General features: G+C 46.8%; 1 protein-coding gene across 2 annotated transcripts; it reads left to right on the top strand.

The window, feature by feature from the left end:
- Positions 1–338: 338 nt before the first annotated feature.
- Positions 339–17,445, top strand: setdb1b (SET domain bifurcated histone lysine methyltransferase 1b). 2 transcript variants are annotated; one of them, XM_030370467.1, is made up of 25 exons: positions 339–493; positions 1,257–1,460; positions 1,573–1,739; positions 1,913–1,956; positions 2,199–2,322; positions 2,810–2,980; positions 3,081–3,285; positions 3,386–3,459; positions 3,805–3,995; positions 8,029–8,158; positions 8,349–8,508; positions 8,693–8,806; positions 9,270–9,645; positions 10,797–11,058; positions 11,189–11,279; positions 11,399–11,515; positions 11,790–11,959; positions 12,780–13,028; positions 13,328–13,495; positions 13,808–13,923; positions 14,138–14,157; positions 14,253–14,368; positions 16,012–16,280; positions 16,369–16,457; positions 17,089–17,445. In XM_030370467.1, the coding sequence occupies exons 1-25, from the start codon at positions 477–479 to the stop codon at positions 17,204–17,206; spliced, it is 3,762 nt and encodes a 1,253-aa protein (XP_030226327.1). In that variant the 5' UTR covers positions 339–476; the 3' UTR covers positions 17,207–17,445. The 2 variants fall into 2 exon arrangements, with proteins under 2 accessions (XP_030226327.1, XP_030226328.1); XM_030370468.1 differs by lacking the exons at positions 339–493; positions 1,257–1,460; positions 1,573–1,739 and having other exon boundaries at positions 1,918–1,956; positions 2,180–2,322.
- The last annotated feature ends 97 nt before the right edge of the window (positions 17,446–17,542 follow it).

Here is a 17,542-nt window from a genome sequence, read left to right as displayed (position 1 = left end):
TAAAGAGGATCGAGTAATTTGCCTTTTTTCCTTAAGAAAGTCACATTCATTAAGTTTTGTTATGAGGATTTTGCAACATTTCTACATTTAGATCTGAATTTAAATATGTATACATCGGCTGTAAATAATGAATGTTTATGATAAACATCTGGTAAATATCACGCTATAAGTCGTGATTTATATTCATTAAAAAAATCCAGTGATATTCTTAATTGTGGGCCACTTCATGTGGGCTGACCTCGTCGTTTAGGGTATCCTTGTCAGCCTGGTTCTCACAAGGACCTATAAAGGGTTCTCACCATGTCCCGCCGATTGCAGCTAGTGTTTGGAGCTCCGCGTAACCCGGAAGAGCGGCGTTGTTTTTTTTCCCTGAAGGATATCGGCAGCACCGCCCTCGCGGGCTACTCTGGAATGAAAAACAAACATTTGGCTGCTAACGCACCTAGCTGTGGTGCACACACATTTGCAAAAACACAATGGAGAGCAGCGATAGGTAGGCATTACACAAAATCATATTGCATGATACAGTGCATTTCTGTTTACTGTTAATGTATATATTTTTGTATGATTGAAGATAACACAACAATAACACATGTGTTTATTTAGCTGTATATGATCCGATGCTAGGCTAACATGCTGAAACGCTAACAGTACCATATCGTATTCCTTTATGATGATAAGTTAAAAGTTACACTTTGATTTAGAGGAGGATGACACCGAACGAAATGGTCGTGCCCACTGCCAAAGAAGCAGAATAACAAAGTTATGCAAACTTGTGCCGGCTGACCATTAGCGGGCTTGTCCTATCTCCTATTGTGAACGTAATTGTTATGAGCATAAACATTACTTCTTAGATGCAGTCTTCATGAAGCTATCGCTACAATAAATATTACTGCCATCGTCTGCTTGCCTAGGCTATGACGTATGACAGCCTGACTGGAGTGCTTCATAATCAATTGAGAGACTAATGACTCAGACAGTCGTGTTACAATATAAATCCTTCCTTTATTAGTCATGTTTTTCCCACCAGAAGGATAAGAAATGGTTTCTCAGAACAGTTACCGTCAGTGTTTGCAGCGAGACATCTAATTGTTAAAATCAGTTGCAGGCTGTCTGTCTATCCATAATATGATAGTTGCTGATTTCCAAAACACGTCTTATGAGAAATGCCATGCATTGAATTCCCCAAAAAAACAGTTTTTTTTTATTACAAAGCAGCCATCTCTGTATTCGCTCTAATTCGGACTCCCTGGCAGAATGGAGACTGAAGGATGGGATTCGGGGCTGGAGGAGGAGCTGGGGGTCTCCCTGGATGAACTGAAGAAGTGGATCGAGGACGCGGTGGAGCAGAGTGACTCGGTGCAGAGGAGGAAGGCCCAGCTGGATGACCTCAAACAGTGGGTGGAGAAGAAGGAAGAAGAGGAGGCCACCACCGAGGAGCTCATCAGCAATGCCAACCAGTGAGTGGATGCATCATGGATGAGGTGTATCACAGATCTGGACGTGTGTGTGTATGTGTGTGTGTGTGTGTGTGTCTGGTGACATGTTGTCCCCTGCCACGCTGTTCGCCAGGTCTGTGTTGGAATGTGAGAAGCTGGTGAGGAAGTCGTACCAGGACAATGGCCTGGTGTATAAGAGCAGCTCGGAGGACGAGTCCAGAGGGGCCGGACCCCTCTCCTCCGAGGTCATCGAGATCGACGACGAGGACGATGATGACGATGTCATTGCCGTCGGTTGCTGTAAGTTAGGACGTCATCCTTCAAAACGCTGTCCAGAGCTTACGACAAGTCATCATGAGTACTTTATGGTTGACATGATTGTACTTCCGGGTTATTTGTTGTCTAATGGTGCTGTTACAAACACAGTTGGTGGTTGATAACGATCTTTGCTTTTGGTCGGGGGACATTTGCAGTGGTTCCTCCCAAGAAGCCGGGTACTCCTGTTAAAGATGGAACGGTACGACGAGCAAAGCACTCTTCTCACACCACCACCGCAGAGTAGTTCTCCATTCTCATCTCACATCAAGCACACATTGAATCCCTATTTGGTATTGTTGGAGCCGTACATTTTATTCTCTCTATTGTTCTTTCCACTTTATAACAGGGGTTGTGTGTTTGAAATATGTTGATAGTGTTGTGAACTGGGAAGCGCTGATGGTATGTGTGGATGTTGACCCCAGCCCTCTTTTGATTGGCCAGTTTAAGGACGCTTCCACCGTCCTGCATAAGACCACGCAGCAGGTGCACAAGTTGGTCCGGATAGTCGGCAAGGCGTCGCCTGCTGCCCCTCAGCTCAGGTCCTCCATACAGCCCCCACACCTCGGTGAGAGCACACACACAAAAGGTGCCATGAAACGGCAACGCAAACGGAACCAAATCCCTTGACTCAATTGTGCAATACGTTTGATATGGGGGGTAGAACTTTACATTTATTTCACCTTATTATGTTCATCTTTTTTAATTGATACCACAGTATTACAATAATTCCAGCTTTCACTTACTTCGATAGGAATGATGTTGTAGTTTTCCAACGATTTGACCATTTAAAAAAACCTTGAAAGCAGTTAAAAAGACCAATGTATATTTTTTTATACCATGTTTAAAGGGGTTCATGGCTGAGGTTATGCTGAAAAAACTGATATCAAGCATCAGTCATGAGGTGGTAACAATAATCATTTTAGTGGGATAATAATGAAAAAGTCTATAGAAAATGAATCCTGGACTCCAGAGGGGGAAGTCATCGAGATCACCTGCCTGTGAGGGACTGTACCATGCTGACTGCTTTGTGTCGGTCTCATCTCGTCTTCTAGGGGCTCATCCGACGGCACCTACCGTATTTGTCTCCCAGCCTCCGGCCTTCTCCCCAACCAAACCCAACCCCGCCATTGAGGAGGGGGAACTCACAGTAGAAATGACCATTCTTGGAAAGAAACGCACCAAGACCTGGCACAGAGGCACCCTCGTTGCTATCAACCATGTTGGTGTGTATCCAACTTTATTCATCTTTCAAGAAAGTGCAGATCGCAAAAAAACATTCAAATTCAACATTCAAAAACACTATTTGGATTGTCCCTCATGCAGGGAACGGCATGTTCAAGTACAAGGTGAAGTTTGAGAGCAAGGGCAAGAGTCTCCTCTCTGGGAACCACGTGGCCTTCGAGTACCACCCCACGCTGGAGAGTCTGTACGTGGGCGCGCGCGTGGTCGCCAAGTACAAAGACGGCACCCTGTCCTGGCTCTACGCCGGCGTTGTGGCAGAAATGCCCAACAACAAGAACCGCATGAGGTGAGACGCAGATGAAACACTGCAGACGAGCTGTGGTTTGGAAGCTCCGAGTGGTGGCGTGGTCACTGATGGCCTCTGGTGGGCCTCGGGTTTGTTTCAGGTTTTTGATCTTCTTCGACGATGGCTACGCCTCCTACGTCACTCTTCCCGAGCTCTTCCCGGTCTGTCGTCCGCGTAAGAACCCGTCACGCACCTTGGCACTTGTCGTACGAATGAAAGGGTTTTTTATCGTTCAACCTGCACCGTGTTATTTATCTAACGTCTATCTATCTAACTTATTCCAAAATACTATCTGAACAACAAAGTTTGTCAAGATTAAAATATTTACCAAGAGGAGCAACCTGTTTCATTCTGGCCAACTTTTGCCCCCCCCCTTTCTCCCAACCTGGCTAAATGGAAAAACCTCTAGTGCAGATTTAACACGGATAATGTTACCTCAGAGGTATGCCCAATGGAATAACTTTGTGGTCAAAAATAAAACATCTTGCGTGATTTCCCTCACTTACTCGCTCTCCCCAGTGAAGCGTACGTGGGAGGACATAGAGGACGCGTCTTGCCGGGACTTCATCGAAGAGTACATCACGGCCTACCCCAACCGGCCCATGGTGCTGCTGAAGATGGGCCAGATCATCAAGACGGAGTGGGAGGGCACCTGGTGGAGGAGCCGGATAGAGGAGGTGGATGGCAGCCTGGTGAAGATCCTCTTCCTGGTAAAAACACACACACACACACTCACACTCACACTCACACACACTTGCAGAGACACACGTCAAGGCAAGTAACACACACTGGCACATCCTTATGTGGAGCTTGTGTAGCCCCGGCCGGTTAGATGACAGGATGCAGTAACTGGCCTGCATCTCACTGGAGAGCGGGCTTCTCCCTCCACAGTTTATATTTGTATGTGTAAAAAACGAATCGTCCTACACTTCTATTGAACTATCTATAACCTCATAGGTGATGGCTGCGGCCCACTTATTCCTTCTGCTTCATGAGAAAGATACTGGCCACGCATTAGGAAGGCAATTGATTGCAGCCATAGTGCCTGCGTATCAACATAATTCCTACAATGTGAAGCAAAATGAAGCCAAACTTAGCCTTCATAGCAGCCCTGGCCGCTGTAGCCAGACCCCGGGCTCCTGAGTGAGGCCGTAGACGACGCTCCTTTCATCTACGTGAAACTCTATACGCTGCCTCTGCATCCCGGTTGTATATGTTTAATGTATTTGAATGGCATAATTTATTCATCCTAAACAAGCATTGATCAACTTGTCTCCGTGTTTTTGAGTAACCGGTTAACCGAACTACGAAAAAAATAAATTGAAAAAGTGTTGCGCACTCATAATGTAGCCTGAAGTATTAGCCGGATAAATAAGGAAATCAAATCCAATTTGTTCAATTTATTGAGCATTTTAGAAGGAAACAAACGTTCAATCAGTATGCTGAATCGAAACAAGTTGAAACAAAACCATCATTTTTGACAAGAAATTAACAGTATTACATACTTAAAGGAGCATTTCACCGGTGGAGGCATGAATATGTATTGCAATTGGGTCCTATATGTAGTCGAATAATAAAATAAAATTCTACTTTGGTGCAGTCTTGACCGAGAAAAGGCAGAAAGTGACTTTTTGGCGCTTGTGGATTGAAGACAACAACTCCCACCATGCACAGCTTCGCTGGCGGCCACTCCCGCTGATCATCTCCGCCTATCGGACACCTCCTTGTTCCATCTACTAATGGAACAAATCAGCGTGGAGCTTGAACCGACGTCACTAGAGTAGTGACGCTTGCACAGAAGCATACGGCCGACATCTTCCTTTATTCTGGGTGGAAATAGTAACATAGTTACGCAATTAAATGCGTTTATGTAAACATTTTTAGCGAGAAATGTGCATTTTAATTTCATAATGTTCGCTCGTTGAATGTGAAGGATGTTTGGTTTGATAGTTATGACGAAGAGGGAACGCTCCATTCACTTGCATGGACAGCGTCTCTGGTTGCTAAGCAACCTCAACGTCTTGGCGGACTATCTGCTGATCAACACTACGAATGCTGGAAACACACCAGACACACCATGTGAAGTTATTTAACCCGATTATTGTTATTTATATCCGACATTATTTAATCTAACCCGATCTAAACTCTATCATGCACCCAAACACGGCGGCATTTGGGTTTCCTACCTCGGACTCCTAAATCCAGCGCAGCCACAGGCGCGTTGGCGCGTTGAACCATTTTTGTGACACACAATGATCAAGCTTCAAGTTAAGCACGTTACACGCGTTTGGTGTGGCCGTAGCCCGTGTCCACCAAAAGCGTCTTTTTATGCGGTTTCACCCAAAAAATCGGCTTCGTGTGGACGGGGCCAAGAAGGCGAACACACGTCACCAAGACGGGGAGACAGCGCCAGGCGACTTACGCCACTATCTGCCAATGGATCGTGGATGCCTGGGCTGATATAACAGTCTCAACTGTGGTCTAAGCTTTCACGAAGGCAGGAATAATCACTGAACTGCCAGGCAACAGCAGCGACACTGACTCGGATAATGACGAGAGGGATCCGGGCATGTTGGATGCCGTACTCGCCCAACTGTTTAATTCGGACACACAAGAATTCGAGGGATTCGTAGACGGGGAATGAACTGAAAAAGTGAGCTTATTGTTGAGAGATATTGATATTGATGAGATATTGTTAATATGCACATTAACGTTTGAACATCGTTACCATGGGAGTGACCGGAGTTGTCAGAACGCTTAATAAAGTTTGACTTTATCTGACTGTTTTGTTGACATTCCCTTTAGCACAGCTCGGTCTGGTCGATGCATAACGCAACCCCAGTCAAACGTTTGACTGCAGTATCTTCTATTCTATGCGCCTTATAATCCGGTGCGCCCTATACATGAAAACAGTTCTAAAATAGGCCATTCATTGAAGGTGCGCTTGATAATCCGGTGTGCCGTATAGTGCGGAAAATACGGCAGCCCTCGTCTATTTCTTTCGAAATGGTGAACTTTTGCATGGAGCCATCTTCTATGTCAGATCGAGTACCCTCCGCCAATGTAGGCCTACTTCAGTTTTATCAACAGCCTCTGTTATCTTAGCTTCAGACGCTGTGGATGTTAGTTTCTGCTGGTGAAGTCCCACCCACTGGCACTGCTCTAATAGGTCTGTAGCGTCAGTGGGTCCCACCCCCTAGAGGGGGGTGGGACTAGTGGTTGTAGTCGTACGAGAATCATCCCCTCTTACACTTCCTATTTTCTTGTACGCAAAAATCGTCATATTGCGTCATAAAAAACAGGAAGTGTTGGAGATCGATACGGATCTCTCCAGTCTCTCCAGAAAATAAGGAAATGATGCTAGACCATTCAAAAATATGCGGGGGGTTCTAAAAATACAAAGCTTATGTGAAATGGGTGAAGTTGCCCTTTAAGGCACAAACTGAAATTAGATTAAAGTACATTTAAGGCAAAAACTGAATAGATTCAAGTAACTGAAGCACAAAAGCAAAAAGTACAAGTACTGGTGGGCTTGGATATCAACAGAACTCCACTTGCAGCGCATGGGTCTGCCTCGCATTACGCATGATGCGCATATAACAGAACATCAACAAAAATATATTATGTGTTAGACGGAAATACAGTATGTCTAAAATATTTCCAGTTAACGTAACACATAAGCCCACCTACTGCATCACTCATTCTTGTTACGAAAAATGAGCATATCTACGTGCTCGGGAGATAGGCGGGTGCGGAGGCGATTTACATCAAGCCCGCCGTGGAAAAGACTCTCTCCGCTGGAACGGAGGTTGTCGGTATAGCCAAGTATTCCAAGTATTGAACGGCATTAGCATACACGTTTAATGAACAATATGTTATTAATGTAGCTAATAAATATATTTAATTAACTTTAGGCAAAAATTTAAAAGAATCCGCTGCAGCTAAAGTCGAATACCCACGTCATTTTGAATAATCGAATATTCGAATAACATCCCTAACGTATACTCCTTCAAGAAAGCCCAATGGATAATGAAGGATGGTATGACGTTGATTAACTGTTGCATTGGCTCATTAACAAAGATGCGGTTTAATAGGGGAAGTCTGTATCTTCTGCTGCAGAAGCGGCTCGTTTTTTTTATTTTTTTTCAAATAATCATTTAATTCAATATTTATATTAAGTTCCCATAAGCCATCGCAGACTTGATTTCTTTCTAAATCTAACCTGCAAAAGACCTGCACCCTCTATGGTTTAAACATTTTGCCACACCCACGTCCATTGCCAGATCAAGTTAGGTTAATTAAACAGTTAATTAATCTCTTAATGCTCTTTTAATGTAACTTTGTCTCCTCAAATGCCAACGAAAATGATATGAAAAGCTTTATAGTTTACGTAATAGTGTAAAAGGCATTTTTTTTTATATTTATAGGTTTTATATTGGGCTGTGTGGCAGTACTCTATAAACCTGGCTAATCCACACTGCACAGTGCTCACATCAAGTGGCTCTATTGTCTTGCAGACGTTTATCAAGGGTGCGTCGTTGTTTGGTGCTTGTTACGCCCTTTGGTTAAGACAGGCAATAATGCTTCAAATGATCAACAATAATTTCAGTACCGGAATAATTCATCATAATCCAAGTTTCCGATTTTTCCGCCAATAATTTGTCAGACATGATATTTATGTGTGTCCCTGATTGTAAAAAAAAGATCTAGCAAAGCCTTTTGTGTGCTGGTGCTGTTCATTAGGACGACAAGAGGAGCGAGTGGATCTACAGAGGCTCCACCCGGCTGGAGCCCATGTTCAATCTCAAGCTGACCTCAGCCAACACCCAGGAGAAAAAGCTGGCCGGCCAGCAGAGGACCAGACCCAACATGGGTAAATGAGCATCCATTACTGTCTGACAAGTACCCCAAGCATGCACAACAACATGCACTGTGCACGCCACTGTAGACGGACGTCTGCCAGCCAGGCTGAACCAGGAGAGACCGCTACCACAGTTGATCAATCAGTTGAACACCTGCATAATGCCAAGGCATGAACTCTCTGACGTTTCCCTCCGTCACAGGAGCGCTGAGGAGCAAGGGCCCCGTGGTTCAGTACACCAGTGAGGGGGCCTCCCCCAGCAAAGCAGCCCCCCTGATGGCTGCTGTAAGCTCCTCACTCAGCTCCCCGCTCAGCTCCCCACTAAGCCAGTTCCTCTCACCCTCACAGTCTGCACGTTTTGAGTGAGTCCTGCACTTCAATCGGCTCCTTGACACAGCCTTTGATCGCTACGCCTGCTACCTGCAATGTATAATTGCATGATGGACATTTAAAAAATGGGCATATGAACAAGATCGTTATACGACCTTAGCAATACGTTGTGTTTTAATATCCATTTTTTATGTCCCCTGATCCTCTGTCTCCTAGTAATAAACAGCAGATGGCGAGGAAAAGCACATCTCCGTTTATTCCAGGGGTAGGAGGCACCCATGCCTCTAAGATCCTGCAGGCCATGTCCTCCAGTCTCAACCAGATCCCCAGGTGAGGCCCAGGTTGCCTGCCGTTACTAAATAATAGTTATTAAAGGAAAAGCAGGAAGCAAAACCAAACAATGGTTTTGATACATCCTGCCTGTACCAATTAGCCTGAGATGACCTCAATGACTCAGGCTATAGGTTCCTTGTCTCTTTGCCCGGCTCCATTTCACATACTTTCCCGTACTTTGTTCACACTTGGACTCTGACATCAGTGCTCAGCTCAAGTGCATACGCGTGGTTGCTTCCTTCAATTCTCTGACCACCCAACTCTCAGTGCACCAGAAGTGCACTTTAACACATCTATCCGCACAGTACCCACACAAATCTTAGTCCTTGCAGCATGTGAAATGAGGAAACATAATAGGTATTTTTTTTGGATCAACTGCTGTACAACACAAGTCGGTTTGGTGGTCACCTTTCACCAGCCCTCTTCATGTCTGACCCCTTGTGTGTTTGATCACCCCCAGCGGAAGACCAGCCGCCACCATGCTGTCGTCCTTACCTTTCAACTCAACAAATCAGTTCCAGAAACAACCTCCGTTGATGTCTTTGGTCCCCATGGCCCCCCCACCCCTAACCCTTCCCCTATCCCTACCTCCACCCCCGCTACCAGCCCCAGTCCCAGCCCCCCCCACCCTCATCGCCGGCTCCGTAGTCTACCAGCAGCCCCCCTACCGCGCCCCCGCAGACCGCATCTTCTACCTGATGCACACCTGCCAGCCCGCCTGTCTGACCCGCATCCGGCCCTCGCGCCCGGACAAGCACCGGGGGAAGAACCCCCTGCTCACCCCGCTGCTTTACGACTTCCGCCGCATGACGGGCCGGCGCAAGGTCAACCGCAAGGTGGGTGTGGTCGTCTCCGGCTGGCCGCCCGGGGGCGTAGTGGTGGAGGATGGGCCTGGGGAGGGGGGGGGTTGACTGGACCTTTTGTGGTGTTGTTATCGCTACTTAAAACTGCCTTCTCCTTATCCTTCCTTTTCAATAACACATTTTATATTCTAATATTGACATTTTGTTTTCGTCCAACTTGTTGTTGTTTGCAAAACCGTTGGACTTTACTTGCAAAAGATGATGAATGATGAACTTGGAATGCAAGCAGTGCCACAAGGTCTTCACAGTGAATCCCGGGTGTAGTCATCGTAATCTAGTCCTTACTCCTAGATGCATCTATTCCTTCGCCGAGGGCGAGTCTTTGTTCTTTGGTACAAGTTTATTTTGCACGGACACACACACACACACACACACACAGACATAGAGAAAGACACACACACACACACGTTTAATAGCAGATGCGGTTTATGTGTAATTTTGTGCAACCTGCTGATGAAATGCTGCATTACGCTTAACAGCAAACTAATTGACGCTGATATCATGGAATGAGATATCAACACAAATAGTTTTACACATGTAAAGGGAGGTGTCTGTTATTTTCAAGTCAAGTTTCAGGTTCCTGCCTCTTTCTTGCACGGACTTGCGATAGAAAAGGGCATTAGTGCTTAGCTTAGCATTTATTCAGATTTACACTGTGATGTCATTTTTTGAGCTATGACCAACTACTCCTACCCACGTGTTATGGGTGCTGGCCTCTATGTGTACTGAGTACTTCTGAAAGTATAATTTTGATTGAATATCTCAATAATTTTATTTCTTTATATATTATATATTATCCTGACATTTTGACATAAGGAATGTACACAAAGTCTCAGCCTTTTTAATCCATCGGGGTGAACGTTCAGATGGTTTAACCGTTAATAGCGCCCCCCATTGGAATTTGGGCATCAAACCTTTTGGAGGCCTGCTTACAGGGTATACAAATGTCGTCAAAGAATTTGAGGGGCTGAGCTATGGAATAATAATAATAATTCCTACAATAACAATAGGTATCCACAGACATTGTGATCACCTAATAACTGAATAATTCCAGTGTACTTTGAGTCTTGATGTGCCGATTGCTTCACCGTCCTCTCTCCTGTCTGTCCTGTGTCCCTCCTCAGATGTCCTTCCATGTGATCTACAAGGCGCCGTGCGGCCTGTGTCTGCGCAACATGGAGGAGATCCAGCACTACCTCTTCCAGACGCGCTGCGACTTCATCTTCCTGGAGATGTTCTGCCTGGACCCCTACGTCCTGGTGGACCGGCCCTTCCACCCGTCCCGGCCCATCTACTACATCCTGGACATCACCGGGGGACGGGAGGACATCCCCCTCTCCTGCGTCAACGAGATCGACTCCACACCGCCGCCCAAAGTGGCCTACAGTAAGGAGGCTGGTCCAAGAGGTCCAGTTAGAGAATGAAGGCAAAATCAAAGAGCATCCACTGAACCCCCCCCCCCCCCCCCAAGTGTCTAAGGGGTACTAAGGAATGGATCGTGTGGTGTGCTCCCCAGGCAAGGAGCGGATCCCAGAGGACGGAGTGTTCATCAACACCAGCCCGGACTTCCTGGTCGGCTGCGACTGCACAGATGGCTGTAGAGACAAGTGAGTCAAAAGCCGTCCACCCTGAACCATTCCTTCCAGCCGCTCGCACTCCTGCTTGCATGAAGACCCACATTTGAACGGTCCCGCCAGCCCTTGAACCTACCCTGTGTGGCCTCCAGGTCCAAGTGTTCCTGCCACCAGCTGACCCTGCAGGCCACAGGCTGTACCCCCGGGGCCCAGATCAACCAGGGCGCCGGCTTCCTCCACAAACGCCTAGACGAGTGCCTGCCCACCGGGTAAGCCTTTGACACGCCCTCGGCCCGCGGGTCCTGTTTATATTTACATGCAGCCATTCAGAGGACTACACTTTTGACCAGAGAGACTTACTATTGAGACGAGAACAATGAACACATGCAAGAAATTATTTAAATGGATTCAAAAATCGTAAGCTCTAAGTGGAAGTTTTCTCTGAACAATCAGGCTGAACAATATAGAATATATATAATAGTTGTATAATGATCAATGTCTGCTCTCCCCGCTCTGCCACCTCCTGTGACCTCCTGCACCCAGGATCTATGAGTGCAATAAGCGGTGCAAGTGCTCGGCTCAGATGTGCACCAACCGGCTGGTGCAGCACGGCCTGCAGGTGCGCCTGCAGCTCTTTAAGACCCAGAACAAGGGCTGGGGCATCCGCTGCCTGGACGACGTCGCCAAGGGCTCTTTCGTCTGCATCTACGCTGGTGAGGACAGGGAGCCGTCCCTGGGGTTCCTCTGGGACTATGGGATGTGGTGGTGGTGTCGAGGGCACAGCCCTCTTGTTCTTGGCATTGCTGGATTCAACTATTAGGAAACATCAAAAGGTGAGGTGGTGTATGTAGTTCATTACCCTGATCATGGGTCTGGGAGTTAAGGTGAATGCAGTTCATTACCCTGATCATGGGTCTGGGAGTTAAGGTGAATGCAGGTCTTTACCCTGATCATGGGTCTGGGTGTTAAGGTGAATGCAGGTCTTTACCCTGATCATGGGTCTGGGTGTTGTTAAGGTGAATGCAGGTCTTTACCCTGATCATGGGTCTGGGTGTTGTTAAGGTGAATGCAGGTCTTTACCCTGATCATGGGTCTGGGTGTTAAGGTGAATGCAGGTCTTTACCCTGATCATGGGTCTGGGTGTTAAGGTGAATGCAGGTCTTTACCCTGATCATGGGTCTGGGTGTTGTTAAGGTGAATGCAGGTCTTTACCCTGATCATGGGTCTGGGGGTTAAGGTGAATGCAGGTCTTTACCCTGATCATGGGTCTGTGTGTTAAGGTGAATGCAGGTCCTTGCCCTATTTTGCTACGAGGGACACAGATAGTGAGCATTGTTGTGCAGCACAGATGTAAAAATACAATAATTAACGGGCTACTGCTACTCTGCACCGGTGCAGCCCTCTTTGTATTTGTTCTTATCTTGATTGACCGCTGGGCTTCCCACACTTGTTTTAGATGCAGTTATTGTCTGCTAAATCACTGAATGTAAACAGGGGTTATTAAACATATTGACTGTCATCTCCATTGACCAGGGAAGATCCTTACCGACGACTTCGCCGACAAAGAGGGTCTGGAGATGGGGGACGAATACTTTGCCAACCTGGACCACATAGAAAGCGTGGAGAACTTCAAGGAGGGCTACGAGAGCGAGGCACACTGCTCGGACAGCGAGGGCAGCGGCGTGGACATGTCCAAGATCCAGATCACGCCCTCGGCGCTGGTGTCGGGCAGCGCCCCGCGACGGACATCCAAGAAGGCGGACGCCACTAAGAAGAGCACAGGTCAGTGATGCCGGGTCCCACTGTCTGCATCCAGCAGGGTGCCAGTTATGAGTGACTCTAATGGACAGAACGGGGGGCATGATGGTCTAGTGGTTATGGTGTTTGAATCCCTGTGGCGAGTTGCGGGTTGAAACCCTAATCTCAGCAAGAGGGGTAATTATGAAAAGCAATGAAAAAGCAAAAAGGGTTAGCAAAAATAATAATAATCCCGTTCTATTGATTGAACGTGTCTACTGAATGGGAAATGGCATGTCTAAGGCTCATGTTGTTCTGGTTCTTCCTCTCCCTCCTCACTGCAGAGAGCCCCGACTCTTCCAAGGACAGCAACGAGGAAGAGGAAAAGGACTCAAAGAGCGACGAAGACAGCGACAGCTCGGACGACACGTTCATCAAGGACACCTACCTGAACTCCAGCTCAGTGTGGAGGAGCTACACGACGCGCAACCAGGCCAAGGGCAACAAGGAGGGTGAGCAGAGAGGGCGGTGGAGGATTCAGTATTGGTTCTTCTCCTGCTTAAGAGTGGTCAGGGCTGTATATCTTTGCAATGATTCTTCCACTTTCGTTTTTGATGTGAGCTACTGTAACCCCTCAGGATGAATAAAGCATTTATCTATCAATGTTCTGCAAAGAGAGGTCTCATTGTTGTTGTTTTTATAGCCATGGTAGCAAAGCATTTCTCAGTAACATGAGTGCATGCGTGTGTGGACGTTTATCACTATCACGTCCAGGCACCACTTGAAACGGCCTGAATCTGATCTCAATGGTACTTGTGACACAGGAAGTCAAGACAGTAAAGACGGGGTAGCGACGGAGGACACAAAGTCGCTAACCATGCCTGAGGAGATGGGGAAGAACAAAGTGGCCTCGTGGCTCACCACCCAGGGCCTGAAGAAGGTGAGGATCAGGAGGAACACAGAGCCCTTTACTAGTCTAGTTTAAAGGGAAGCAGTAATGTAACTCATTTTGAATGTTGTGTTTCAAGGGATGCTGTGTGTATTTATAGGATTTTATCTCATTGTTTTAATAGTAGAGTATAATGGATAGGTGAGGATTGTTTGTCGTATGATGAATTGTGTACTAATTGAAGACCTTTTCTGATCTTTTCAAGGAACCTGAGGACAGCAAAGGGTATGTAACCCCCAGAACGCCATAAACCACAGATCGTTTCTTTGTGACTGTCTTGCTTTCGTATTGATTTGCATTAATTGCATGTTCTGCTGCAGGCAACTGAAGTTGGAGGGAGGGAAGAAACAAGATGTGATGACGCTGTCGGACAGTGATGACGTCCAGACCATCAGCTCAGGGTCTGACGACAACAAGGACAAGAAACCGGCTCCCAGTAAGATGCGGGAGGAGTCTCTCTGTCGGTTACTGTCTGTTACTCACCATACTGCCCTTCCAGCTCCATCGGTTACAATCCTAAATGGGTTTGCCGCTATGTTGAAATCTTGTTGACGTCAATCCGTTTGATCCTCTTAATCTTTTTTTCTACTTATTTGTAAAACGGTTCAGTTGGCTAAATCCAGTATTTTTTTGAATAGCTTCAAAGATAAAAAGCCCGATATCACTTAGGGCAGGGGTCCCCAACCTTTTCAGCATCAAGGACCGGTATGATTCTCCGAAAAGTTTCACGGACCGGGGGGGGGGGGGGTGGTTGGGTTATGTTGCACTGTGCAGAGGTTGCCAAAAATGCAAACATGTTATATGCAATCTAACAACTGCATATAGACTTATGGCATGTAAAAGAGTGACAGTATTGCGAAGTGAATTAAAAAAAAAAAAAATAATTTTTTTTTAAATAAATAAATAATCTTTCTCTGCGGACCGGTACCAAATGACCCACGGACCGGTAGCGGTCCGCGGCTCAGGGGGTTGGGGACCGCTGACTTAGGGCACACTCACACTAGGCAAGTTTGCCTGTTCCGTGCTGGAGGAAGATTCAGCACGGTTCCCCCCCTCCCCACTCCCCCCGCTGGCCCGTGGTCACACTGCCCCCAAAGGCCGTGGCCTGGGCACGATTGCTCCTTCATACATACGTCATCACGTCGTAATACGATATATACGCCATCAACAAGCGTGGTGTCCAGCTGCGACTGAATGCTGTCGTCGGATCAAATTTCAACTAAACACTCGACTTCACTATCGCACCAACGTAAACCCACTCGTGAACCGCTTGCCACCATTGTTTAAAATGCTTGTTGTGGGGAAGAAGGGCATGGACCTATAAAGAAAGAAGGGTCGCGCAAGGACTACGTCATCCAGCTCACGTTGCGTATCCGCGCGTGTCATCTCATTAGCATCTGTACTTTGGCCACGACACACCTCTCCTAAGGCGTGCCGTGGCCAAGGGGCTGTTCCGTGCTGGAAATTACGGATGGCGTGGTCACACTAGCCAAACGTTCTAGACTTTAGTATGCAAATGAGCTCGGGCACGGGGCCGTGACCCTAGTGTGAGTGTCCCCTTATAGGGGTAATATCATGGACTGATCTATCCATCATACATCTAGGTAGACACACCCAATTGTCATGTCACTAAGGAACAAGAAAGGGCAGATTTTCCAACGGCTTGTAATGGCTAATTATATCACCCCTTTAAGTGCTGGGCCCTCAAGTGAGACAGTTGCAATTAGGGCATTTAGCAGACGCTTTTATCCAAAGCGACTTACATCGGTTAATACACACATTGACACAGCGATGGCAGAGTCAACCATGCAAGGCGACAGCCAGCTCATCAGGAGCAGTTAGGGTTAAGTGTCTTGCTCAGGGACACATCAACACTCTCACACAAACACAATCGAAGTTGGGGATCGAACTAGCAACCTTTCGGTTACAAGACAACTGCTCTGCGTGACACTGCTCTGAGCCCTGTTCCTGATCACAGGGCACATGAACGGGGCCTTTCTAATGGTCTGTCTGTACACCAGTTTATTATCTTTGGTTTGCGCTTCCACCTCACTGTCCTCGTGTCTATGTTTCTGTCAGACGTGAAGAAAAGGCAGGTGGCGGTCAAGTCGACGAGAGGCTTCGCCCTGAAGTCCAATCACGGCATGATGGTGAAGACCGGGCCCTCCACCGCGGGAGGGGCCCCCGGGGGCCAGGGAGGCAACATGGGCAAATCGGGGAAGAGCGGAGGAGGGGGAGGCGGGGGCGGGGAGAACGCGCCCAGAAACACGCGGCAGTTCTTCGACGGAGAGGAGTCATGCTACATCATCGACGCCAAACTGGAGGGCAACCTGGGCCGCTACCTGAACGTAAGCCATGCCCCCAACCAGACCCGCTCCCCGCCTCCGGCCCGCTGGTCTCTTCATACCCCCCCCCCCCTCTTTCTCTGACCTGCAGCACAGCTGCAGTCCTAACCTGTTCGTCCAGAACGTGTTCGTGGACACGCACGACCTGCGATTCCCATGGGTGGCCTTCTTTGCCAGCAAGTATGTATCCAGGAACTATATCGTGCTTACATTTATTTTTCGACCAATGACCATATCACAAAGGTGGCAATCAACTGAGGTTCCACTGGAAAAAAACTGTAGTGGTGTAGAATTTGTGTTTTGTCTTAAAGGAAAACCAAACCCCCCTTTTCCAGGAAGTCCCCGCAAACAAATACATTTTCTAAATGCGTCGTCTTAGACCACTTAATCAAAATTGTCTTCATTAAGGCTCTGGGCTATATTGCAGCTCATTCTTTTGATATGTCCACTCTTTAAAAACATATTTGTAGTCAGAATATTTAAAAAAAAAAACACTAATAGCCCTGTTCATGTCATCCCATTGACTTGTGTGAGGTGGTAAACCGAAACGGCCCAATAGAAATTATAATGCAATAGTATGCGTTCAACCCACAGAGGGCCATTTGAGTCAACATATATATCTTATCCAACGTTTTTAAGAGATTCAAACCAGGATAAATACATAGCACTACTTTGTAACACAATGCTTTCTATCTAAAATAAGTTTTTAAATAGAGATGCGTTTCTGAAAATCTCTTCCAATTCCTTCCACCCATATCGACCATGTGAATGTGGTACCTTTCCACGTTTAATGTGTCTGGTCGGTCTGCAGGCGGATCCGGGCAGGGACGGAGCTCACTTGGGACTACAACTATGAGGTGGGCAGCGTGGAGGGCAAGGAGCTTCTCTGCTGCTGTGGGTCCACCGAATGCAGAGGAAGACTACTATGAGAGAGACACACTGGTGTTCCCATCACATCCAGTTTGTGTTCCCATCATATCCATCCAACCGCACATTTATTGTACTTGGCTGTACTGGTCTTTGCTGTACTGTTTTTCCTTAGTTGAGCCAAGTATTTTATTGCTGTATTGTCGTATCTTTTTGCTTTTATATCCACGTTCCCAGTTTTATATTATTTTATCTTTGCGTAACGTTTGAATCTCAATAAAAAAAATCTTTTTCACCTAGAGACAACGCCTCAGCCAATCGTTTGTTATTTTCTTTTTTTTGTTGATGTGAATCAACCAATGAAAGGGTGTCTCTGGTCATTTCTCCTGAAATACAAC

This window comes from Gadus morhua, chromosome 11 (genome assembly GCF_902167405.1).
Source record: "Gadus morhua chromosome 11, gadMor3.0, whole genome shotgun sequence".
NCBI classification, from domain to species: domain Eukaryota; kingdom Metazoa; phylum Chordata; class Actinopteri; order Gadiformes; family Gadidae; genus Gadus; species Gadus morhua.
This window is presented reverse-complemented; position numbering and strand designations above follow the sequence as displayed.